Source organism: Peromyscus maniculatus, chromosome 18 (genome assembly GCF_049852395.1).
Source record: "Peromyscus maniculatus bairdii isolate BWxNUB_F1_BW_parent chromosome 18, HU_Pman_BW_mat_3.1, whole genome shotgun sequence".
NCBI lineage: Eukaryota > Metazoa > Chordata > Mammalia > Rodentia > Cricetidae > Peromyscus > Peromyscus maniculatus.
The window spans coordinates 24,352,938-24,378,093 of NC_134869.1; the positions used below are offsets into that span (position 1 = coordinate 24,352,938).

The 25,156-nt window shown below is 41.9% G+C and overlaps 1 protein-coding gene across 5 annotated transcripts in view; it reads left to right on the forward strand.

The window, feature by feature from the left end:
• The window catches only part of Poc1b (POC1 centriolar protein B), a 105,208-nt gene extending 81,548 nt beyond the window's left edge, over positions 1-23,660 (forward strand). For 3 of the 5 annotated variants that reach the window (XM_076554681.1, XM_076554680.1, XM_042263450.2), the window contains 2 exons: positions 19,829-20,044; positions 23,503-23,660. In XM_076554681.1, coding sequence (XP_076410796.1) covers positions 19,829-20,044; positions 23,503-23,607 — 321 coding nt within the window. In that variant the 3' untranslated portion in view covers positions 23,608-23,660. Of the gene's footprint in view, positions 1-19,828; positions 20,045-22,495; positions 22,648-23,502 lie in introns of those variants that run through there. The other 2 variants (XM_076554682.1, XM_076554679.1) reach the window with 2 other exon arrangements.
• The last annotated feature ends 1,496 nt before the right edge of the window (positions 23,661-25,156 follow it).

Here is a 25,156-nt window from a genome sequence, read left to right on the forward strand (position 1 = left end):
TACCATCTTTCTAGCCTTGTTTATTTCTGATTATTATGATAATCAGGAAGTATTACCAAGGTAATTTCATTTGTACAGATTTGTATAACTTTCACTTGTGTTCATCTATGCCTCTCAGCCTGCCTTTTTGTAGATTTTCCTCATTTTTCTATTGTTTTGCTCATTTAAAAATTGATGGCTAAGTCATTTTAACTCAAAAGGTTGACCTTTTGCTGAAAGCTACAAGCACGCTTTTCTCATTTATCACTTTGTCTTGACTTTTGATAGCTGTACTGACATTTGAGAAATGATTGTTTTATCGTGAGGATTTGTTTCATTTCTCTACAGAAATCCCTCTCAAACTCCAAAATATATCTCCAGCTATTCTCTTTAAAGTTTTATTTTTAACAATAAATTTTAAAATTTTAAATATAGTCATTTAGTTATCAGATGTGGTTGATAATTTAAAACATGTCACGGTCCTCATTGTTTCTTTGCTTATTTGAATTACATTCACTGGCCATATTTTTTCCTTAATACCCTTCTGTTTTGTCTTATTTTCCTGTTTGATCTTCTCCAATGCCTTAATTGTTACAGCTTTAAAATACCCCTTACCCCTCTCACTTATATAAACTTAAGGATTAGTCTGCCCGTTCCCAGAAAACACCAAAGTAGAGCTCTTACTTGGCTTAGCGTTTGGCTTCTAAAATAATTTGAGAATAATTGCCAACTTTAATAGCTTGTGTCACTCATCTGGGAATGTAATATTATAGACGAGTATTTAATAGCTTTACTGTGTCAGATTCAGAAGTACTCTCATCACATTCCTGTGGTCCCCATAAAAATAGCCACCATTTTTCATGAACTGCTTAGCATTTTACCTCCTTCCCTAAGCATCCAGATAGATTCTCGAGTTGCACAGATCAGTCTTGAAGAGGCTGGGCAGTTTGCCGAGAGTCCCACAGCTAGGGGATGTAGAAGGCATGCAAGGCCTGGGTTCGACTGAGTCCTAACTCTGCCCCGTACTCCCCACACGGTTAAGACCTCGGCCACCTACCTTGCCACTTAGAATGCTAGTTTTAGTGTCCCTCCTCACGGGTTCAAGCGTGTGCTGCTTCTCTGTAGTGTAGTAAGAAAAGGCCAGCTTAGTAACTGCTTAGTAAATGTCGCCTAACATCAGGCGTTTGCTCATGTTGACTAAATGATACTCTAAATCTGGAAACATTGGGGGATAATTTATAAAGTTGTGAGGTCATACATAATTAAAATAACTCCTTATTTTAGCAAAACTGTGACTTCATCATTAAGATAAAACAAAGACAGTTGTTTGCTTTGGAAGATCAGCTGAAGAAGAATTTGTCTTAAAAATATAGTCTTCTAGATTTGTGCTTTCAGAAAAAAAAACTGTATGTTTGTACAGTTCATAACATACTGATATTAATTCTGTGTTATTTTTACGTGTGTGTGTGTGTGTGTGTGTGTGTGTGTGTGTGTGTTGGAGTGAACACAAACCACAGTGCCCATGCATGGAGGCCAGAGAACAATTTGTAGGAGTCTGTTGGTTCTGTCTTTTACCTTCTGGATCTGGATCTCAGCCCTTCAGGCTTGGCAGCAAGTCCCTTTACTGAACCATCTTGCTAGTCCCTGTTAACGGTGTTTTAAATTTTATTCTGTTCTTTACTTTTCTAGTGATTATTTACATCTGGTGTTGTGTCTTACATTGTGGGCACTTAATGTGACAGGAGCATCCCCCCACCCTCATCCAAAGACAAACAATCTCACTGATCCACAATTAAATTGTATAAATTTGCTGGGCAGTAGTGGCACATGCCCTTAATCCCAGCAGAGTCAGGCGGATCTCTGAGTTTGAGGCCAACCTGGTTTACAGAGTGAGCTCCAGGACAGCTGAGGCTACAGAGAAACCCTGTCTCCAAAAAACATAAAAGTTCAGAAGGAAGAGAGATGGCTCAGTGGTTAAGAGCACTGACTGATGTTCCAGAGACCCGGGTTCAATTCCCAGGCCTTCAGGTGTCCGATCACGCCAGGATTTTAAAAAAAAAAAAGTTCAAATATACAAGGTTTTTGTCTAAAAAATTTTAAGGTATTTTTTAACGTAAATGGCTGCCACTGGAACTGGAGTTATGGATGGTTATGAACTACCATGTGAGTGCTGGGAACTGAATCTGGGTCTTCTGGAAGAACAGCCAGTCCCTGACCAAATGTATTTTTAACTGAACATGTCAACAAGTTTACCAAATTGTTAGATTGTAAGGAGTTGTTTTAGTTTTAGTTTTATTTCAAACTAAACCACAACCCACGACAACGTGTTTAAAACTTCTGATCTAGAGACCAATAGTGTTTTCTCAGACAATGCATTGATGTAGCTAAGTGTCAGGAGGTGTTGCTTTCTGATATTAAATGTGACGATTATTTTTACTCATTGATTAGTCGAAGGAAATGGCAGTTCTGGGTTTTACATCCACACTGTGCACATGTTTGGGAATCTGCTTGTTTATTTTTAGCTTTCGCTTTAGCACATCTTTGCAGGCAGTTCTCTTGGCAACAGTGATATTACTTCTTCCTGTTGTGTGTTCTGTACACTTAAGCTCTTGTATTATATCCCCCCGTTGCAACTTATTTTATGCAAAAGCTCTAGTCTTTCTGCTCAGCTCTTAACCTATAATTTTCCTACTGCATTTTGGCCCTTTTTCTAAAAAAAAAAAAGGAAAAGTGAATTTTGTGAGAATTTAAGCAATGATTTTTATTTAAATCAGTTTTTTTTTTAATTTGTATGTTTGTTTGTTTTTGTTGTTGTTTGAGGCAGAGTCTCATTGTGTAGATTTGGCTGCCTGCACCTTGCTATGGTAAAACAGGCTGACCTTTAACTCAGAGAACCACCTGTCTGCCTTTTCAGTGCTGGGATTAAATGCATGCACCACCACACCTGACTTAGGCAATCATTTTTGTTTTTGTTTTTATGACAAAAAGTGAGGATGTACTCAATGTGTATTGTAGTTAGAGATTTTTTTTAGTCCTACCTGGCCCACAGTCAGGACAAATCTCTCTCACCCGCCAGTCCACAGCCACTCAGATCCAACCAAGTAAACACAGAGACTTATATTGTTTACAAACTGTATGGCCATGGCAGGCTTTTTGCTAACTGTTCTTATATCTTAAATTAACGCATTTCTATTAGTCTATAAGTTGCCACGTGGCTTGTCGCTTACCGGTACGTCACATCTTGTTTTTCATGGCAGCGTCTCTCTGCCTCAGCCTTCCACTTCCCAGAATCCTCTTTTCTCCTTGTCCCGCCTATACTTTGTCTGGCTCCTGGCCAATCGGTGTTTTATTTATTAACCAATCAGAGCAACACATTTAACATACAGAACATCCCACAGCAGTGTATCTCTTCCTCCTGCCTCTACCCTCCTCTGAGCCATCCTTCCCACTAAGGTGTAGATTTGGAGCTGACAGTAGTCACTGGCATTTGCTTTTTGTTGTTGTTGTTTTGTTTGTTTTTTGTTTGCTTGTTTTTCTGCTTCCCCTGTGCCCGGTGCAGTAGAATCGGGAGTGCTGGTAGACTGTACTAGTGCCGACTAGCCTGTGAGAGTAGAAAAGTCAATATATAGCAAATCAGATGTCAGTACATAGCAAATCATTGGCCATTGCTCTGTAAACCTCACATGAGTGAATTTCAGCAGAATCAGACAATACCTCGAGTGTTAACCAAAGATCAGCTGGGTTTCTGTGGTTGTTAACTTGAAGGCAGTGAACCTGTGGGGTCAGCATCCTGAAGGAAGTGACTCAGTCTAAGTCAGGGACTGATTCAATAGGTGGTATTCATCTCACAAGAAACCCATGAGCCAGACACTAGGTCAGGGGGGTGGGAGACTGGACGACAGTGGTGAGCAAAAGCTACCCTGGAATGTTTCATGAGCCAACAGGAAGATGAGTCTGGAGCGCACTGAGCTGTTAGCGTTTGTGAGGTGAGATCAGAGACAGTCCTCCTGGGAGACACTGAAGCTGAGAGCTCAAGCTTTTGTTCCTCCATTCTGACCACTGGGTAGTTGACTTGAGCGTAGCGTAATGTGGGATCGTGGCCGTCTCAGGTCTCCCCCAGATGTAACCAAATCAGATCACACCTTTTAATGGGAGCCCCCAAGACTTGTGCAGATTAGAGTTTGAGAAATGCCAGCTGAAGCTTCAGTGGGAGCTGAAGGAAGTGAGAGAGTTGGAAACCAGGAGCTAATGCAGAGACCGTCTTGCTTGGTGCAAGCTAAGAACCAAAACAGACTGGAGCCCAGAGATCGGGCAGGTTACAGTGTTGTTATGAACCCAGTCTGGAGAGGACTGTGGGGACCAAACACGCATCTTATCATTTACAACAGGGCAGTAATCTTCCTGGTGCCTGAAGGGGGTTGCATTAAAGCCACTTAGGAGCGTAAGTCAGTAATCCAGGCAAAACTAGAAGATAACTGGAGGAGAATTCATTGTAATGGCGATTGTGAGAGTGGAATTCATTTGAGAGATACATGATACAGTTGATAAGGTTTGGAAGGGGTTGGAAGAAAGGAGAATGGTAGTCAAGGGTCATTTCTGGAATCCCAATTTGTAAAATGATAAACTGATTTATCATGGAAGCAAGGGATTTTCCAAGTTTTCATTTGGGCACCTGAAGTTTGATGTGTCTGAATCATTCAGTGGTAGTAATACATGGCAAGTATACAAGATTATACACATACATGTGATTTAAAAGGAAGGGTAGTATAGAATTAAGATTGTGGAAGTATTCTGCATGTGTATGGTAATGAAACATCATGCTTAGAGAAGATTTCCCGAGAACAGAGTAAAAAAGGAGTTAGTAACACAAATGATATATGCCCAAGGCGACAGATACAGCTACCCTGATCTGATATGTTGTATACAAGTGTGACAATGCCACACTGTGCCCTCAAAATATGTGCAGGTACTGTGTTAACTAAAATATGTGCAGGTACTGTGTTAACTAAAATGTGTGCAGTACTGTGTTAACTAAAATGTGTGCAATGCTGTGTTAACTAAAATGTGTGCAGTACTGTGTTAACTAAAATGTGTGCAGTACTGTTAACTAAAATGTGTGCAGTACTGTGTTAACTAAAATGTGTGCAGTACTGTGTTAACTAAAATGTGTGCAGTGCTGTGTTAACTAAAATGTGTGCAATGCTGTGTTAACTAAAATGTGTGCAGTACTGTGTTAACTAAAATGTGTGCAGGTACTGTGTTAACTAAAATATGTGCAGGTACTGTGTTAACTAAAATGTGTGCAGTACTGTGTTAACTAAAATGTGTGCAGTACTTTAAGACTTTAAATATATAGCGGGTCTTGAGACATTTTAAGAAAATAACTTGATGAACATGGGTCAACCTGCCAGGGAGACAAGAAAAGGCCAGAGGGAAGCCTGGAAACCAGGAATTGGTATCATGGCAACCTAGCAGGTAAGAACATTCCAAAAGAATGTTGTCAGTCAACACGTTTGAAAACCCAGGGAAGGCGTCTCAGTCCAACTCAGCCGAGATTCCTAGTAACCGTTTGAAGAGTTGTTTTTATGAGGTAATACAGAGAGAAACAAGTCTGAAGGGAGTTGCAGAGTGAATTGAGGGAGCTGTGAGAAGAACGAGCCCAGTTGTTGAATACCTATGATATACCAAGCAGTGGAAATAAATGTACAAGGGCAGGCTGATACTGGTGCAGGATGCCTGGATTGCTGTGAGTGGTTAAAGAGAATAGTGATGTGGAGGGGTGTGAGGTGAGTGGGCGGGGGTGCACAGGCATGAACCCTGGAAAATGACAATTGTAGGTGGGCTTTCTGTTCCGCCAGCCAGCTCCCAAATAACCACACAGAGACCTATTATTAATTATGGCTGCTCGGCCGATAGTTCGGTTTGCCACTAACTAGCTCTTATAACTTAAACTAGCCCATATTTCTTGTCTATACTCTGTCATGCGGCTCTGTACCTTTTTCAGTACAAGTTCATCTCCGGCTTCCTCTGCATCTCCTCCAGACTCCCGAGACCCCTCCTCCTCTTCTTCGCCTCTCTTTTGTCTGCCAGTCCTGCCTAACCTCTACCTGTCCAGCCATTGGCCAGTCAGTCTCTTTATTAAGCCAATCACAGTGACATATTCACACGGTGTAACGGAATATTCCACGGGGGTGGAGAAACGGCTCAGAGGTTAAGAGCACGGACTGCCCTTCCAGAGGTCCTGAGTTCAATTCCCAGCACCCATATGGTGGCTCACAAGCACGTGTAATATCTGGCGCCCCCTTCTGGCACGCCAGCAGAACACTACTGTATACATGATAAATAAATAAATTTTTTTAAAAAGGAGTATTCTACAAAAGATGATACTGATGATAGGTAATTTAATATAAACCGTAGAATAAACCTAAATTTTTACAACAGCCATATAATTTATTCCAGTATTATCATTTCCATTTCAGTTATGAGAACACGGAGACTTAAGGAGGCCAAGAGATTTGTCCTAGGACATTCAGAGATACACAAAAGATAAAAGAATTAAAATCAAGTCTGTGATTTTAAAATATATGTAGCATATATTTAAATTAAAATATTTTAATATATAATGTAAAATATATTTTCTGTATATATAACCACCACATTATATGATGTCACACACAATTAGGTGATACCACAATTAGCAGACATGCAAGCAAAAACTAATTGTCTTAAGAAAGATTGAATTACCATAGTGATGGAATACAGGCAGAGTATATCTGTTTTGGAAAGTGGGTAAAGACTTCATCGTTTTATAAATGCAAATCAAGTTGGAAGATATAATGTACACCGTGTATACTGAGGCCACATAGAATGTTTTCACTCTCTAGGTGACCTAATAACAATAAATAGACTGAAGGGTGGGTTTCAGGACCACACTCTGAATATATGTTACTGTTACCAGTTATCAAGGTAGTATGATGACTAGTATATTCACATTGTGCCTGATGGTGGGTAGAACAATAAATAAAATGTTTGTCTTATAAATGATGAGCATGCATACAGCATCCCAGGTTTTGAATGTGGCTTTGTTAAATGGCTGGATGAATTCCTGCCTTAAAAATCGCCTCTTCGTATCACTTACACAGGTACAGTAATGACGATGACGTTTTATTCAAATGAGCAAAGCATGGTTTGCTTTGTGTGGCTTTTAAGAATTACCTCATGACTTAACATTCAACACCTTACCACAGTGCATTATGCAGTGTAATGTATGCATTACAGCATACATTTCTGCTACTTTTGTCATGGGAAGTTTTGAGAAACAAGCAAATAGTGTCTTGTAGGAATAACCAAGGAGTAATATTACTTTTCTCAGAGAATAAGCAAGCCTGGAAAATAATTTTTCAAAAACGCATTTTAAGTAAACTTTACAATTTGTAAGTTGAGGGGTGTTTTGTTTTGTTTTGTTTTGTTTTGTTTTGTTTTTCTTCTCTCTTTTTTAAAACATGCTTTGACCTCTTGGTTTGGCTGGTCTTCTGTCGTATACTAACAGCATGCAGAATAGATGGTAGCAGCTTTGCACCTTTCCTGGAACTCACTCTGTAGCCCAGGCTGCCCTCGAACTCACAGAGATCTGCCTGCTTCTGCCTCCCGAGTGCTGGGATTAAGGGCGTGCGCCACCGCCGCCGACGCTGCAGCCACCACCACCACCACCACCCCGCCCATTTTAACCACAAACAACACCAGGACCAGATAGGTTAAAGACTTGAATATGAAAAGCAAACTGTGTAGTTTTGGTGCCTGTCCTGGATCTAAAACGCCGGGCAGTGGTGGCACACGCCTTTAATCCCAGCACTCGGGAGGCAGAGGCAGGCGGATCTCTGTGAGTTCCAGAAAAGGTGCAAAGCTACACAGAGAAACCCTGTCTCGAAAAACTAAAAAGAAAAAAAAAAAAAAGAAAAGCAAACTGGCTTAAACTCTAAAATAAATCAGAAGAATAGGTTTATACATTCTGAGTAGCAAGGATTTTTTTAAAAAGAAAAACATGGACAAATAATAAAGGAAATGTTTGATAAATTTGGCCGCATTAAAAACAAAAACTTGGTACAAGGCATGATGCCTGGAATCATAACACAGGCTCGTGGCAGTCATTATAGGAGGATCATGAATTTGAAGCAAGTTAGTTCCTCAGAAAAAAAAATCTTTACTCAAAAAACAAACAGGTAAACACCCCTGAAAACAAACACTCATAAGATAAAAATGAAAACAAATGTAATAAGTGCATCATACATATAAAAAACAGAAGATCAGTACAGAGAGCTCTTACCTACATTGGACAAGATAGAAATAAGCCAATTAAAGATTTGGCAATGAAATGTCTCTTCGCAATAGACAGAGACCATTATAGAAAACCACAGCCAATCAAAATGCAGAGGGCAAGTGACTGATCCAATGATGCCAAGACCTAATTCACAAATCTACACAAACCCTGCCTTAAGGCTGAGGGGTCATAGCAGAACAGAGGCCAGAAAGAGGGTAAGAGCCAGGGGAACAGGAAATTAGCTGTGAGATTTCCCTTTCTAAAAATGCCAGAGAAGTTAGTTATACCAATGGAGCCTCCTCAACATGGTGCCTCAACATGACCTGCACAAGGATGACACCAGTGGACATGTTACCATGGAAGGGGGGAATCTGATGGGTAACTGGGTAACTAAGGAAATGGTCTGCTCTGGGGGGGAGCCCCCCCCCCAGCTGTCCCAGCACCAAGTGGTCAGCTTTGAGATCATATACATACAAGTAACTTTACACAGGCTGAGCAAGTTGTATTTATAGATCAAGGTGTGTGTGTGTGTGTGTGTGTGTGTGTGTGTGTGAAACAACAATTAAAGACATAGAGGTATGAATTTGATGGCAAGGGAAGAAACAGAAACAGGATAGGAAAAACGATGTAATTGTATTTTCATTTCAAAAGACAAAAATATTTTTTGAAACTTGGCAAAAGATTAAATTAGCACATTTATAGAATTTATTGACGTACGCGTTAAATATGCTCAACTTACCAGTAACCAAAGAAATACACAGTGATATAAAGGCCATGACATGGTTTCCTGCCCATATTAGGCAGAATTTTATACATGAAATAATTAAGTGGCTTTGTAGATGAGAGACTGGAAGAACAAGCTGATTCTACCACGTTGAACAGCATTTGCTAAGACTGACCCCTGTTCCACTCTAGAGACATCTATCTCATCGCCATACAGGAGACATGTACAAGAATACCCACCCCAGCATTTGTTGGTGGTTAACAATTAATAGAAGGGAAACACTATGGGCTTCCCTTAGTCACTGGAATACTGTTGGGCAGGTGGTAATATGAATGGGAATGGCCCCCATAGGCTCACGTGCTTGAAAACTTGGTCCCCAGTTGGTAGAACTGTTTGGGAAGAATCAGGGGGTGTGGCTTTGTTGGAGGGGGTGTGTCAATGGGAGCAGGCTTTGAGATTTCTAAAGATTCACCCCACTTGCAGTGTGCCCTCTGTCTTTTGCTTGTGGATCCCATTTGTAGATTTCGATGTGAGTTCTCAGCTGCCTGCCATGGTGCTTCCTGCCATGATAGTGATGAACCCTTGGCCCTCTGGAACTGTAAGGCCCAAAGAAAGCTCCCTTCTGTAAGTTGCCTTGGTCATTTTGTCACAGCAATAAAAACGTAACTAAGACAGACAGTGATAGAGTTGTATTCATCACTGTGGACAGTCTAACAGTGCTAACTAATAGAAAGTATCAAAAGTAATAGAAATCCCTATATTATAGGATACCATGGGAAGTTCTAATGGGGATGTCTTTGTGAGTGATGAAAATAAGGGGCTGAGTTAGGTGGATAGACAGGATGATGTAGTCATTCAGGAGAGAAGGATACAGAGCAGAGAAGGGGCACATTGTTTTCTGAGTGTTGTTATTCCGTGTGATTTTTTGTTGGATTTTTAAAAGCATCGTTGGAACATGGAAAAGAAATCAGCTGTTACCTTTTACAAAACAGCAAAGAGCTAGAGGGATGTTCCCGCTACTGCTCGTTCTCTTGAATCCATTTCACTTGATGGCTGTCTGCTTAAATTCTCAAAGGTGAACAGATCAGTTTGTTCTGAGACATGATAGGAGTGAAATTAAACCAGCTGTGGCCTTCCAAGCCCCGCCCCATCCCTGCCCCCCCCCGTTTTTTTTTTCTAGTATATAACTTAGTTTAAGATAAACTAGCTTTGTAAAAATAATTAAGTATGTATATGTGTGTGCAGGTGCCAGCAAACGACAAAAGAGGGCATCAGGTCCTCTGGAGCTGGCATTACGGGTGGTTTGGAGCCTTGACTCGGGTGGTGGGACCTGAACTCAGATCTTCTGGAAGAACAGCAAGCATTGCTTTTTTTATCTGATTTTTTGCAATGGTAGGCATCAAACAAACCTAAACTTGAGTCATTCTAGGTGAGCAAGCACTCCACCACTCTGTGTGTGTGTGTGTGTGTGTGTGTGTGTGTGTGTGTGTGTGTGTCTGTGTGTGTGTGTGTAGGCAAGAAAGCATATCCACCACTGTGTATATATATACAGTGAAAGATAACTACAGATTTTTGTCCTACACATTAGCATACTATATGTATATGAATGATTCTTGTGAAATTCTATGTAAAAAAAAGAGATTACGTGTGACTTTCTTACTCTGAGTGCCCTTTGAAGTTTTTTTGTTGTTGTTGTGTTTTGTTTTGGTTTTGGGTTTTTTTTTTTTGATGTTGTTGTTTTGTTTTTTGTTTTTTTGTTTGTTTTTTGTCTTTTTGGTTTTTCAAGACAGGGTTTCTCTGTGTAGTTTTGGTGCCTGTCCTGGATCTCACTCTGTAGACCAGGCTGGCCTCGAACTCACAGAGATCCTCCTGCCTCTGCCTCCCGAGTGCTAGGATTAAAGGCGTGTGCCACCACTGCGCCCGGCTGAAGTTTTACAGTAACAAAAAGTAAAGTCATCTGTTTTCCCTGTTGAACTGGCAAGAAGCTTTATTGGTGTCACGTTTGCCCGGAACATTGAGAAAGCGTCCATCTGCAGCCCTTAGAGTCCAGTGTTAGTTCGGAAGAGAGAACACTGATTCTGTTTCACTCACTGCCTCTCTCCCAACCCCCAGATGTGGTAGTCGGTGCTTAAATCTCTCATTAAGGGTTGTCTGCCATGGCACAGGTTTCCATGTCAGGGTGGGGCATTAGAAAACAGATCTTCCCATAAGGAACTGGCAGTAGAGTCTGTGTTTTCATAATCATATAGGGATAAGTGGAAGTACAGGGGCACTTCATGTAAATCTCATGTGTATACTAGTAGTCTACCCATTCATGCCTTCAGAGTAGATCAGTTTCCATAGAAATGAAAATAGTGATTAGAAACCAGGCTGATACTGGATTTGTGTCCTCAGCTGCTTCCAAAGGACCGAAATCATTCAGATATCTTAGCTGACAACTCCATAAGGGGCGTTGTTTTTCAAATCCTCCATAAAACTTTACACCTAAAGCTTTTGTGTTTTTCTGTTTCTGTGGATGTGTTTATTTGGCTGGCTGGCTGGCTGGCTGGCTGGTTGGTCGGTTGGTTGGTTAGTTGGTTTTGTTGGTATATTTTATTAGTCAACTTGTTTTGTTGTTGCAACAAAATGCCTGCCAAAAGCAACTTAAGGAAAGAGGAGTTGGTTTTGGCTTTGAATTTGAGAGTGCAGTCTATCGTGCTAGGGCAGTCATGGCGGAAGGTGAGGGAGCCCTGGTCATATTGCATGGGATGTTGAGGAAGCCAGTATCTGCAGCTCCTGGAGTTCAGTGTTGATTCAGAAGAGGGAGCGCCCAAGTAGTAACCTCGGAATACTTGTCATCAACTCACTTTCTCCTTTTTATCCAGTCCAGGACTGCAGCCCATGGAATGCTGCCACCCACAGTGGATGGGTCCTCTCACCTCAATTAGCGTAATCTAGATCATCCTTTACAGTCTTGCCCAGAGGCTCACCTCGAGGTGATTCTGTGCTGTTGACATTCAGAATTATCCATCATGGTTGAGTGTGGTTGTTTTTTATTTTGGTTAGATGATTTGTTAGAGAGAGGGCGGGGGGATAAGACTTTCTGAACTTAGTAAACTTAGTTTTTGAGGAGAAAAATTCACATAATATTTTCTTAATTTTTATCCTAAAAAAATATACTGAAGTCGATCAGACTTGATCATATGGGTCGTTTTTTTTTTTTTACAAGATTATGCAATACACTGTATAGATATAAAACATATAAATCATGTGATTTCTTGTTCAAAGTAAACAGTCCAGGGTTTTGAGAATTTTAGAGCTTGAGTATGAATCCTTTGTGGTAGCCCTATGACAGATTCATCCGGAGAGACTCCTGCTCATTTTCTCATTTCCCATCCACGCCTGTCAACATGGCTTTGATCTGAAGAAAAGCACCAAATATAGAGCAATACTCAGTCCCTTCAAAGGGTGGTCATCCTGCCTTTGTCGGGGGTTTTCAGAGGAACTCAATGACAGGCTGAATCCTTTGTACCGATGGTAAGCACTGCACAAGTGCCTCCCGCTCCGGTCACAACTTCTGTTCCTGCCACTTATAATTCATAACCACCCCCTTCCCCAAAGAGACTTCAACCACTAGGCTTCCTGTCTTTTCATTACTGGTCCCCTATGTCGGTGTCTCTGCCTTTGGGCAACTTAGATTGCTTGGTTCCTTTATATCCATGCTCTTGATCCTTTGTTTCTCTGTGTGCTTACCCACAAAGACTCCAGCTGGGTTCATTGTCTCCCTGCCTCTTCTTCCAATCCCAAAGTGTCTAAATTTGCTTGACTAGATAGCTGGTTGACTGGTCTCACTTAATGTTACTTCCTCAAAGCCCCAGGGGAAGTCTGCTGATGCCTACCTTGCCTGTTTAATGGATTGGTATACCCTTCCCAACTCCCATCAAGGCAGGGGAAGTGGCCCCAGGGTTAAAGCGCTTGCTGTGTAATCAAGGAGACCAGAGTTTGGATCCCCAGAACCCACGTGAATGCCAGGTGGGTGTGATGGCCCACCTCTGTAATTCCAGCACTTAGAACACAGAAATGGGTGATCCCAGAACAAGCTCACAGCCAACTCTGGGTTCAGATGAGAGTCCCCACCTCAGAGTGTAAGGTAAAGACTGATGAGGAAGACTCTGGATGCCCACTTCAGGACAATTAAAATATATATTTGGGCTGGAGAGATGGCTCAGCAGTTAGGAATGCTTACTGCTAATGCAGAGGACCCAGATTCACAACCATCTGTTATTCCAGTTCTGAGGGATCTGAAGTCTTCTTCTGGCCTCCGTAGGCTTCCACACACATAGCACACATAAATCCACACAAGAAACCACACGTACACGTAAATAAAATGTTTAAAAATGAAATTTTAAAGAAGTGTTTATCCTCTAATGTAAATGATAATACCTTATCCGTAAAAGCGAACCATGACATTTAGAGAATTGGCTGGACACTTGTCTATAGACCGTGACCTTCAGAGTTGTCTCTATCAAGCAGCTTTGTTCTTTTACTCTAGTTTTTGTTGTGAAAATGGGACCTTTTCACCCACAGGCAGGGATCTCTGAGCTCCTCCGGTTTGCTCTGGGCCTGGTCTAGGCCACCTTGTTTCTCCAGTTTTTTACAGGGAAGGAGAGCTTAGAATGGAGGCTGCTCTGGTGTCTTCTTAGGTAAAGTGGTCCAACTGTAGACGTCACCAAGGCACGGGGATGGAGAGCTTAGAATGGAGGCTGCTCTGGTGTCTTCTTAGGTAAAGTGGTCCAACTGTAGACATCACCAAGGAACGGGGATGGAGAGCTTAGAATGGAGGCTGCTCTGGTGTCTTCTTAGGTAAAGTGGTCCAACTGTAGACATCACCAAGGAACGGGGATGGAGAGCTTAGAATGGAGGCTGCTCTGGTATCTTCTTAGGTAAAGTGGTCCAACTGTAGACATCACCAAGGAACGGGGATGGAGAGCTTGGAATGGAGGATGCTCTGGTGTCTTCTTAGGTAAAGTGGTCCAACTGTAGACGTCACCAAGGAACGGGGATGGAGAGCTTGGAATGGAGGCTGCTCTGGTGTCTTCTTTGGTAAAGTGGTCCAACTGCAGACGTCACCAAGGAAGTACCGTGTACAACATGCTCCTTGCTGCAGCCCAGGATGCGCACTGCCGGAAGGTCTTGTTTGCTGGATCAACAAATGCATCCCTGGTCCCCACTGTTGAGGGTCAGCAGCAGAGGCGATGCGGTGGGCCGTCTTCCTTGTGAAACCTCCCACTGGTGCTCTTCTTTTTTCAGTGCTAGGGTCCTCTGTCTCCTGTGATTTCAGCTCACGTGGCTCCAGCCTTATCAGGAGTGCTCCCAGCACAACAGAGAGTCCTGGAGAGCAAGTAACTGTCACAGGCCTGTTTGTCACTGGAGATGCTTGGTAGGATGTAGAGCCCTGTAAGCGTTCACACCAAACATTCCCAGTAACATTCGGGAAAAGAAGGGACAGGAGACTCAGGTGGTGAAATTTTGTCAGCACAGCATCCTAAACATGGTTTCTTTTCCATCTTATGATAACATTTTTAATTTATGATGTGTGCATCTCATTTTTCTCCTCTTCAGACAAGAAGCAAAGGCAGATTGGTTGATAGGAACTAATCAGCTAATATGTAGGTTCTAGTTCCTTTGATGGAAAAGACAGACATCAGTTGGCTGATGTTTGGTGTGGGATTGGTTGGGTTTTTTTTTTTTTTCTTCCGGCCTGCATACTTGCTTTTCTTATCATGCCCATATGTTCTGTGGTGGTAATCTGTTCGTTTTCTTTCTCCAAACAAGAAAATTACTATTAAGGCTATATTGGAGTTCCTTTATTGCTTTGACTTGCTATGTTCTGAAGTCATTTATCCCTCTGTTTTCCTCTTAATAACCAGCCTAATAGGATAGCCCAAGTTCATTGATGGAACTGCTATAGTAGTCAAGTTGGGACCTTAGTGCACACAGAGCCCTCAGCCTCTCCTTAGCTGATAGGAATAGTGGATTTTTGGTTTATTTTCATTAATTTTGACAAACAGCGCATTGTAGTATTGATATGAGAGGAAAATTTGGAAGTTTCACCCCCCTACAGAATGGTAGAAGGTATCAGGAAAAGCAGGCCCTTGTCCCAAAGTTCTGCATGTGGAGAGCTTCAGCCTAGACTTAACCTTGGTTCTTTGCTACATGTAGTCCTTGGCCAGGCTGTTTAGCTGCTCAGTGTCTGTTTCCTTTTTTGAAAACCGAGAGTGCACTTTGGAGGTCCAAAAGGACTCAGCTTTGCTATGACACCAGAGGAGGCCATGGAAGCCAGAAGAGTCTGCCTGTGGGGTCATTGAGAGAGTGGAATCAGCCAGCGTGTGGAAAGCTTGCAGCAAGCTCTGCACATTGCCTTGTCATCAGAAATACCTGGAGAAACCTCGGCCAAGAACCCCTGACCCCTAGCAATAACCAGGAATTTAAGAGTGGGGGAAAAAAAAAAAAACAGTTCTGAGGCTGTATTTTATTTGAGTTCTATTTTCATAATAACTTGAATTGAGGGAATTTATATACTATAAAATTGACTCTTTTGACATGTGCACTTCACTGGTATTTAATAAATTCACAAAGTTGTGCTACTCTGACTCATTTTTGTATTATTTATTTTGATGCCTGTGGGCATTTTGTAAGAAGGTGCACCACATGCATGCAGTTTCCATAGGGACAAGAGTTACATGGTTGTGAGCCACCATGTGGGTGCTAGGAAGGGAACTCTGGGTCCTTGAGCAGTCAATGCTCTTAACTACTGCTGAGCCAGCTCTTAAGCCTCTACTATGACTAATTTTTGTTTGTTTGTTTGGTTGGTTGTGTTTTGTTTTTCAAGACAGGGTTTCTCTGTGAAGCTTTGCGCCTTTCCTGAACCTCACTCTGTAGCCCAGGCTGGCCTCGAACTCACAGAGATCCCCCTAGCTCTGCCTCCCGAATGCTGGGATTAAAGGCGTGAGCCGCCGCCGCCGCCAACACCACCACCCGGCTACTATGACTAATCGTAAAATATTTTGTCACTGCTGAGGGACTTTAAGAATATTTTCGTTACTACTATGTACATTAGTGTCTCCTGATTCTCCTTTGCATTCAGCCCCTGGCAACCACTGATTTTAGTATATTATCATACCCTCTCATTTTTGACTTTTATATAAAGAGCATTAATCTTTAATGTAACTCAATGCTTAGAAGGTTCATCTGAGTTATGAAATGAATCAGCAGCCCATTTTTATGAACAAATAATCCTAGTAAAGATATGCTATATTTGCCGGGCGTTGGTGGCGCACGCCTTTAATCCCAGCACTCAGGAGGCAGAGGCAGGCGGATCTTTGTGAGTTCGAGGCCAGCCTGGGCTACCAAGTGAGTTCCAGGAAAGGCGCAAAGCTACACAGAGAAACCCTGTCTCGAAAAACCAAAAAAAAAAAAAAAAAAAAAAAAAAGATATGCTATATTTGTTTCTTTATTATCACAGCATTGGACGTTTGAATTGTTCCTAATTTCTTGGACGTTATGATCAATGCTGCCTTGAACATTTTCACACAAGCTTGTGTGGATATGTTTTCACTGTCTTGGGTTTATGTCTAAGGTTTATGGTAATTCTGTGCTTCAATTTAATGTCTCTCAGTGTCTACATTCTACACTCCTACCAACAGTGTCTGGGGGTTCCAGGTTCTCAGCATCCCCCCTAACACTTGGTACTGTCCATTATTTATTTCAGCCATCTTGGTGTATGTGAAGCAAATGCCCTTGTAGTTTGATTTGTATTGCTGATGATGTTCAACATATGCTTGTGAGCTCATTGGCTGTTTATGTATCATTAGATGAGTGCTGTTCAAACCTCTGTCCATTTTTAATTGGGTTATATATCTTTAATCCTTGAATTGCAAGTCTTTGTGTCTATGTACAAGTCGTTGTTTATCAAGTATTTGCTTCAAAGATACTTTCTTCCATTTGTTTTTGCTGTCTTGATGGTATCTTAATCATACAAATGGTAAAGTCCAGTGTATGTATTACTTTGTCATCTTGATTTTGGTATTGTACATAAGGAAATTCTGTCTGGTTCAGGAATACTTAACCCACACCATATGCATCCCAGGATAGCCATGAATGTGACCAAATACAATCGTCGCATAGCCATGGAACAGGTTGGACACTCCTGGGTCCAGATCAAGAAAATTTAGTCCTGCTGGGCGGTGGTAGCGCACACCTTTAATCCCAGCGCTCAGGAGGCAGAGCCAGGAGGATCTCTATGAGTTCAAGGCCAGCCTGGACTACCAAGTGAGTTCCAGGAGAAGCACCAAAACTACACAGAGAAACCCTGTCTCGAAAAAAAAAAAAAAAAGAAAGAAAGAAGAGAAAATTTAGTCCTATTCCCTTCTAAAAATTTTATAGTTTTAGCTCTTCTATTTAATTCTTTAACCTTTGTTGAGTTGATATTATATATGGCATGAAGCCAAGGTACAAATTTATTCTTTTAAGTGTATCTAATTTTTCCCAGCATGTTTTAAAAAGATTGTTTTCCAAAATAAATTTTCTTGGCAGTTGTCTGAAATCAGTTGGCCCTATGTTAGCGTATGGGCTTATTCCTGACCTGTCAAATCTGTAGAGTTGATCTGTAAGTCTTTTGAAGGTACTAGGGATCAAATATAGGGCCAGATACATACCAGACATGGACCTGACCATTGAGCTACCTCCTGAGTTCCACACCGTATTAGGCACTGTAATTTGCTGGTAACTTTTGTAGTTTGGAGTATGTTGTCTAGTTTTTTACTCATGTTATTTTAGCTGTGGGTTCTTTGAATTTTTTTTTTTTAAGATTTATTTATTTATTATGTATACAGTGTTCTGTCACACATATCCCTGCAAGCCAGCAGAGGGCACCACATCTCATTACAGATGGTTGTGAGCCACCATGTGGTTGCTGGGAATTGAACTCAGGACCTTTGGAAGAACAAGCAGTGCTCTTAACCTCTGAGCCATCTCTCCAGCCCCCTTCTGTGTGAATTTTAAGGTCAACTTAAACTTTATGTAAAAGAAAGCGGCTGGAAGTTTGATGAGGATTGCTCTGAGTGCCTTCATCAGTGTTGCGGGCGGGGTCGGGGGGGGGGGGTGTACTACTGCCATCTTTTTTACAACAGAGTCTCAGTATATAGATAGTCCAGTGTAGTGGAACTCATGATCCTCCTGCCTCAGCCACCCAGGGGCTGGGATTACAGACATTTGCCACCACACCTGGAATTTTCAGATCCATGAGCATAGCATATGAAGTATCTTTCCACTTGGTTGGAGTTTTAATTCCATTTAGTGGTGGCTTATAGTTCCCAATGTACAAGTCTAACACATAGTTTGTTAAATTTATTCCTAAATATTTTAATTTTTGATGCTATTCTAAATGGAATTGATGCTATTCTAAATGGAATTCTAAACACTTATTTTCTTAAGTTTATATTCTAGTAGTTTGCTCCTATTTAATTGGATTTTTTATTGTAGTGAAATATATGAAACAAAGAAGTTACCTTTTTAATCACCTTAAGTATACAATTTACTAGCAGATTTATTCACAAAACTCACAATGTTCTGTTGCCACTGTTTATTTCACAACTTTTTGGCATTCCCAATAGAAACTTTTTTACCCATTGAGGAATAAATATGATCACCCTTCCTCCCAGACACTAGTAACTTTCACCCCAACTCTACCTATTTGAAATCCTACATGTAAGTGGGCCACTGCATGTCTAGTTTCTTCGGTTAGTATATTTCCAGGTTTTCCCCATGATAGTATTATTGGAATTCCATTTTGTAGCTGAATATTGAAAGGTTTTTTGCATCCTGATAGGCCTCTCTGCCAACACAGCAATCCAAATCAGACCGAATTAGAAAAAGCCCAGGTTTGATGGGTAAAGCGTTCCTGGGAGATTCTCCAGTGCCCCTCCGCCGCGCCTCCCTCCCACCAGAGAGGAGACAGGGACAAGAGACTGGAAGAACCACATGTCTGTTTTCTGGGATGCAGCTTAAATACCCTGTGGGAGTGGTCTTGAGCATCTCTGGGGGAGGAGCTGTGTTTGGCGGGCTTTGAAGGGGCGAGTTTGGGGAAAGAGATGGAAGAGGGGAGTTGGGGTGGATCTTTCACCAGAACATTCCAAATTCTTTGGGTATATGGATGCCAGGGTGCCAGGGGCTGAGGTGGAGCTCCCACCCAAACAAATACAATTTCACTAGAGGTTTATACCACATTCTGCCTGCACACTTTTCCGCTGGTGGGTCAGGTGCTTCTTAAACTCTTGTGAAGGAGGCCACCGTGGATATTGGAGTTCTGTATTCTTTTGCATCTGCTCCAGTTCCTCCGCATGTGCGCTAAGGAGTGGGGTTGCTGGACAACATGGCAATTGAATGGTTAATTTTTTGAGGATTTACCAGACTTCCCATAGCAGCTTCGGCATTTCATGGTGACTTAAATTTTCTGCATCTTCACCCGCACTCTTTATTTTCCTTTGGGGGCACTAAGAGTCACCTTAGTGGAAGCAGATGTTTTGTTTTTAATTGAAAACGAAACTTCATTCCATTTTTAAATGGTAAAACTCGTGATCAGACAGGCATATTGGAAGTATTTCACAGAAGATGAAGAAACGTGGTAAATTTTCTCTACTCACTATTAACTTTGTTTCTTCATCTGGAACCGTTAGATATATATTTATATGTGTGTGTGTGTGTGTGTGTGTGTGTGTGTGTGAAGTTTGGAAACTCTAATTGTTCCTGTCTTTTCCATGGCATTCAAGACAACGGATTCCACTGGCCGAGCTGTACCAGAGAAGGGTGGAGACATTTGTGGGTATTTCTTGAACCCTTCCTTAATACCGGAATGCTCATCAACAACTGTGAAAAAGAAAACAGAAGATTTAAGTGACCTCCCCTCGGAAAGCCAAAGAAGTGTGCCACTGGCTGTGACTGATGCTCTGGAGCATATCATGGAACAGCTCAACGTTTTAACACAGGTGGGTTGACCTTCTGCCTCAGCGTGAGATATGGAGAGCAGGCCTGGGTATAGCGGGATGTGAAGCCAATGGAGCAGAGGGAGTTTTTACTGGCAAGCAACCCTGAATAGTGATTAGCAAGACACTTAGGGCTAAGCCATTCCAAGCAAATTTGCAAATTTGTTCTGAGTGTCTCAGAAGAGCTAGTTCTCTCTCTCTCTCTCTCTCTCTCTCTCTCTCTCTCTCTCTCTCTCTCTCTCTCTCTCTCTCGTGTGTGTGTGTGTGTGTGTGTGTGTGTGTGTGTGTGTGTGTGTGTACACAGCATCCTGTGCTCTCTGGCATCCTGGCATCCTGTATCATTTGTGCAAATGGCAGTGGTATTCTGTGCTTTAAATGCTATTTGGTTTTAAGCAGTAATGTTTTATCCTTTGAATTTATGATGTAGTTATATTTATATTAGTCACTTATAAAGAAATATTTAATAGCATAAGAAAAATTTATTGTAAGTAAACACTCCTTTGTAGTACAAAATATTACCAAAGTTTATAGTTTTTCACTGAAAATCCTCTGCCTGCCAAGTGGGTAATATCTCTCTCCAGAGTTTCTTCCCGAGGAAATGGCTTGTCTTCCCATCTTAGAATCTTAGCCAGTGTCTTAAGGCCATTTACCACGGCAGAGAAGAAGTATGATGAATCTTAAGTACTGTTCTAAAATTCTTCCAGACACGAGGGAAGCCTTGTGTTGAAGAGGAAACAGCCATTGTTTCTCTCCCCATCTGCTGATTGTGTCCCTGGGAGACGTCTGTTGTCTCCTCATTGTGTACACTTAATCTTTGCTGTGTACAGTATTGGTCAGTGCACACATTACCTCAACTTATGCAGAGCAAGGGGTAAATGTGTGAGACAGAGCAACGTCAGTCTCTTGCCCAGAACAAATATTTCGATCTCCAACACCGCCTGTATAGAAATCCCCTCCGTTCTCAACTCTGGCTGTGCATCTACCACTGGGATGCTAGAATCATGCGATGTCCGGGTCTCTCTTCCGCAAGGGACCTTTCCCTTGTCCGTCTCAGGTGAAAACATCAGGCGCTGAAGAAGACTCCGTGGCTCTCCCAGTGCACAGAAGCAGTAATTAAGGACTGACTTTTGTCCTGCCCATTCCATCTCAGGGCCTTTGGAGTGAAGTGGCGTGTCTGTGGGTTTGGAGTTCTGACATAGTGTGAGAAAGAGCCTTGGGAGACATTGGGGTCACAGTTGTTCACTAAAAATCGCATTCAACTCACCCATTCTCGCTTTGAAATCTTGTGCTACAGGTGACCTTCCTTGTGTTTACCGAACATTTCTCTCCTTTAAAAACCACTGACCTCTCGGGTACCGCCTTCAGTTTCAGTGGACAGGACTTTCTTCCCTAACTGTCTCCTGTCAGTCAGGCCCTCCTTAGGACTCTCCAGAGGAGGCTCTTCCCCCCCACACACCCCCACACCTTCCTCGGCTCCTTCCTCCTTTTTACCGGATTCCCAGATAATGGGTCACTTTATGTCCTCCTGCACTCCACGATGGTGGTGTTATTGTTGACTTTAAAGGGTTCATTTCCTTCATACATTAAAGAGCTGAAGGCAGACGGAGCAGGCTTGCAGCAGAGGAACAGTGAGTCTGGGCAGGTTGCAAGCAAAGTAAACATGTTCTGAGCCGTCACCTAAGATGGAGGATTTAGAACTGTTACAGAAAGGGGGCGGGGAGCAAGATCAAGCGGACTCAGAAGCAGATAAAGGAATTAGTATTAAAGATACTGATAATACACACAACTTTAACACGGGTAACTAATTATGTGTGTATGTGTGTATGATGTATGTATATAATAGACATTTAAGAAAATGCAAGATCATGATTATTTTTATTTAACAATGAACTGTTCTATGGAATATGAAAGCAAAAGCTTTGAAGTGATTGTTGTTACCTTCAGAGAAGGATGGACAATCTCTTCCCTGTCTTCCTTTATCTTGTTTGCCTTCCCTGTATGAAGTCTATTACTGGATAACTAAGTAGTCAGTCCATGAGGAAATGCTTGCACACTCCCTTCCCTCCATCTCCCTCCCTCCTCCTAGGAACTCTTACTTATAAAGTGTACCAATTAAGAAAAAAAAAAGGTTAATGATAAGTTTTTTCCATTTCCCCGGTGACTAGTCACTGAACCATCACCGAAGGAGAAACACCCGGCATTACCGGTGTGCCCTCTCATGAGAAAATAGATCACCAACGGCTCCAGTCAGGCTAAGGTTTAGGACCCTGCTTCCACTTCCTGGGATCTGCAGAGGAAGCTGGTAGGCTGGACTGGATCGTACTGTGTAGTCCCAAAGTACAGATTATTATAACTGTCACAGACAAATGGCTTGGGCCTGCTAAGGCTTGACTGTCCAGAAGAGAAAGGCGGAGGTGTGAACTTGAAGGTTAAAAGGGAGGTGTGAACTTGCAGGTTAAAAGGAACACGCCAAGACTTGAAAATGGGAATGTGAAGTCGTGGTTCCTGGGAGTTCACTTTGGGGAATTAAAAGCATACGGAAATGTACAAAAGTGTTTATAAAGGTCAGCATAAAGAAAGACAGGATGGAAAGGTAAGGTTGAAATTGTGAAAACCACGCGGAGAGCTCTAGATGGTGACTGAAAGTGACCGCTGGTCTCTTAGGGGGACTTACTAAGTAATGCATAAGTTTTGTGTGGCTTCCTGGTCTGTATCTTAGTTTATAATGGAAAGGAGTTTTTGGTTTTTGTTTTTTAAGAAAAGCTATAAAAGACTGGACGGTATCACGATTATTTTTCTCAAATTTCACATCTCCCTATGACTGTATTATTATGAGAACATGTCATTATGCCAGGACTTAAGAGAGCTAGACCCCACCAAGTCCTTCGTGCCCAGCAGCACCATAGCTTAGACACTGCGGTCCTCCCACCAAGCCGCCCATCTCCTTACCTGGATGAGGAACCGCTGGCCATCATGGCGTTTTTATAGTCCCTCACTCCGTCTGTCTGTAGCGCTGTCGGGATGGTGACAGCCGGGCCAGTGGTGGGTGACATGGCTGTAGCACCTGAGCCAGGAATCTGTAGCTTCACCTGCATTGTTTAGAATGCTGTGGATGGCCTCATCCCTCCTGGTGAAGACTTCCTGAGCTCCTGGAAGCCCGGAGCCCAGATGGAAGAACATTCCCCAGAGGCCTGATCTTCCCTCCCCTGTTCTTGTTTTGTTTGAGATGGGGGCAGGTCTTTTAACATTTTCAATACTTGATAATGCTTTGCTCTGCAGGTGGACTCAGTGGCACAATGAGTTGGGAGCCCCCTTTTTAGCCAATTTGGGGGCAGGTGATTGATATTCAAGTCCTAAATGACCTGCCTTGGATCTGCACTGTCGCTCTAGGTAGGCATGAGATTACCAGCACTGAGGCTTTCATGCCTTTTTTTTTTCTTTTCTTTCTTTTTTTTTTGCAGACTGTTTCAATTCTGGAGCAGCGACTGACTTTGACAGAAGATAAGCTGAAAGGCTGCCTTGAGAATCAGCAAAAGCTTTTCAGTGTCATCCAGCAGAGAAGTTGACCAAGAAAGTGTGTGCGCACAGGCCAATAAATGATGACACATTCGCATGCTCAGGCAGGTAGCAAAGGCGGTCCACCCCACCAAGCACTAATTAGCACAGCTTCTTCAGAGGGTGAGCGACAGAACAAAAGGTTGAAGCCATTTTTCAGAACCAACTTAAACACATAAATCAATGTCAAGGATCAATTTAAGCTCCTCCCAGTTATAATTGCAGTAATAAAATTATAAGGCATTTAAATCACCCCATTTCCCCCCACACACACACACATGCACTCATATTATTTGAAATGTCAGCTTTTATTTAAAGTGCAAATCCCCACCAGGAAAGTAACCAGACCTCAAGATTTCATTGTTAAATTATTTCGATTGACCATGTTCAGGCAATTAATTACCTGAAGATAATTAATGTATTTCTTAGGCGAACACACCCTTGGTGTGAAATCCTTCACTTCCTTTTGAATAGCATCTGAAATGTAGAAAATGCATTATTGAGCTGGCTCATATTTCTTTCAGGTCAGAAAAACTACACTCTTACTAATGCCTTGAAAAGATGCTCCCAGAGAGTTTCCACAGCCAGAATAAGCTTATTTTGATTAGCAACGGTGCAGAGCAGTTTTCCTTGTTTGCTGGGAGTGAGAACCATGTGAAGCATGAATTACAGGTGGACACGCTGAGTGGTCTGGGTCATACTGAACTTTGTGATCCAAGTTCACAGAGATTATGTTTGTGTGATTTCAGTGTGCTAAAAAGGCAAAATGATGAACAATACATACTCAAGTAGATACACATAAATCACGTCTATTATTGCTTAGGGTGATGCTCGTGGCTGAATAAGTATATTTTTATCTAGAAAGAAATTGCATCTTTTATTTGATTTTTTTTAATGAATTGTGATTTGAAGTGAAAACGAGTCAGGCATTCTGAAAGATCTTGGTTACAAGTTAAGAATATGTCTTTCTCTTTAAACAAATAGGCAATCAGACTAGAAAAGAGGCAAATTCAAGGCAGCTAGCTTTGGGCATGGAGAACAAAGGCCAAACACATCTGTGTATCGGGCAGATGCTATCTGTGGAGAGAAAACGAAGCCCTAGCAGTGTGGGAACAGAGAAATCTTTCTCCAGGTAGTTTCAGTTGTATACCTGTGAACTGGCTTTATCTTCTCTCTCACTGTATGTTGTAAATGCCTTTTCTGTCCTGTAAGTGTGATTGTCTAGACATTTTTTACAAGCTCACAAAACTAAGTGGCCCTGTATTTTTATACCTTTATTGAGAAGACTACATCAAAAATGAAATGTAATACCAACTTTTGTTTACTCTTTTTTTATGTTTCAAATAATAAAGACATTTTAAAAAATAATAATTTTTTTTTTATGTTTAAAACCTAGCAATGTAGCCAGGTGGTAGTGGTGCATGCCTTTAATCCCAGCACTAGGGAGGCAGAGGCAGGCAGACTTCTGAGTTCGAGGCCAGCCTGGTCTTCAGAGTGAGTTCCAAGATAGGCACCAAAACTACACAGAGAAACCTTGTCTCAAAAAACCAAAACAAAACA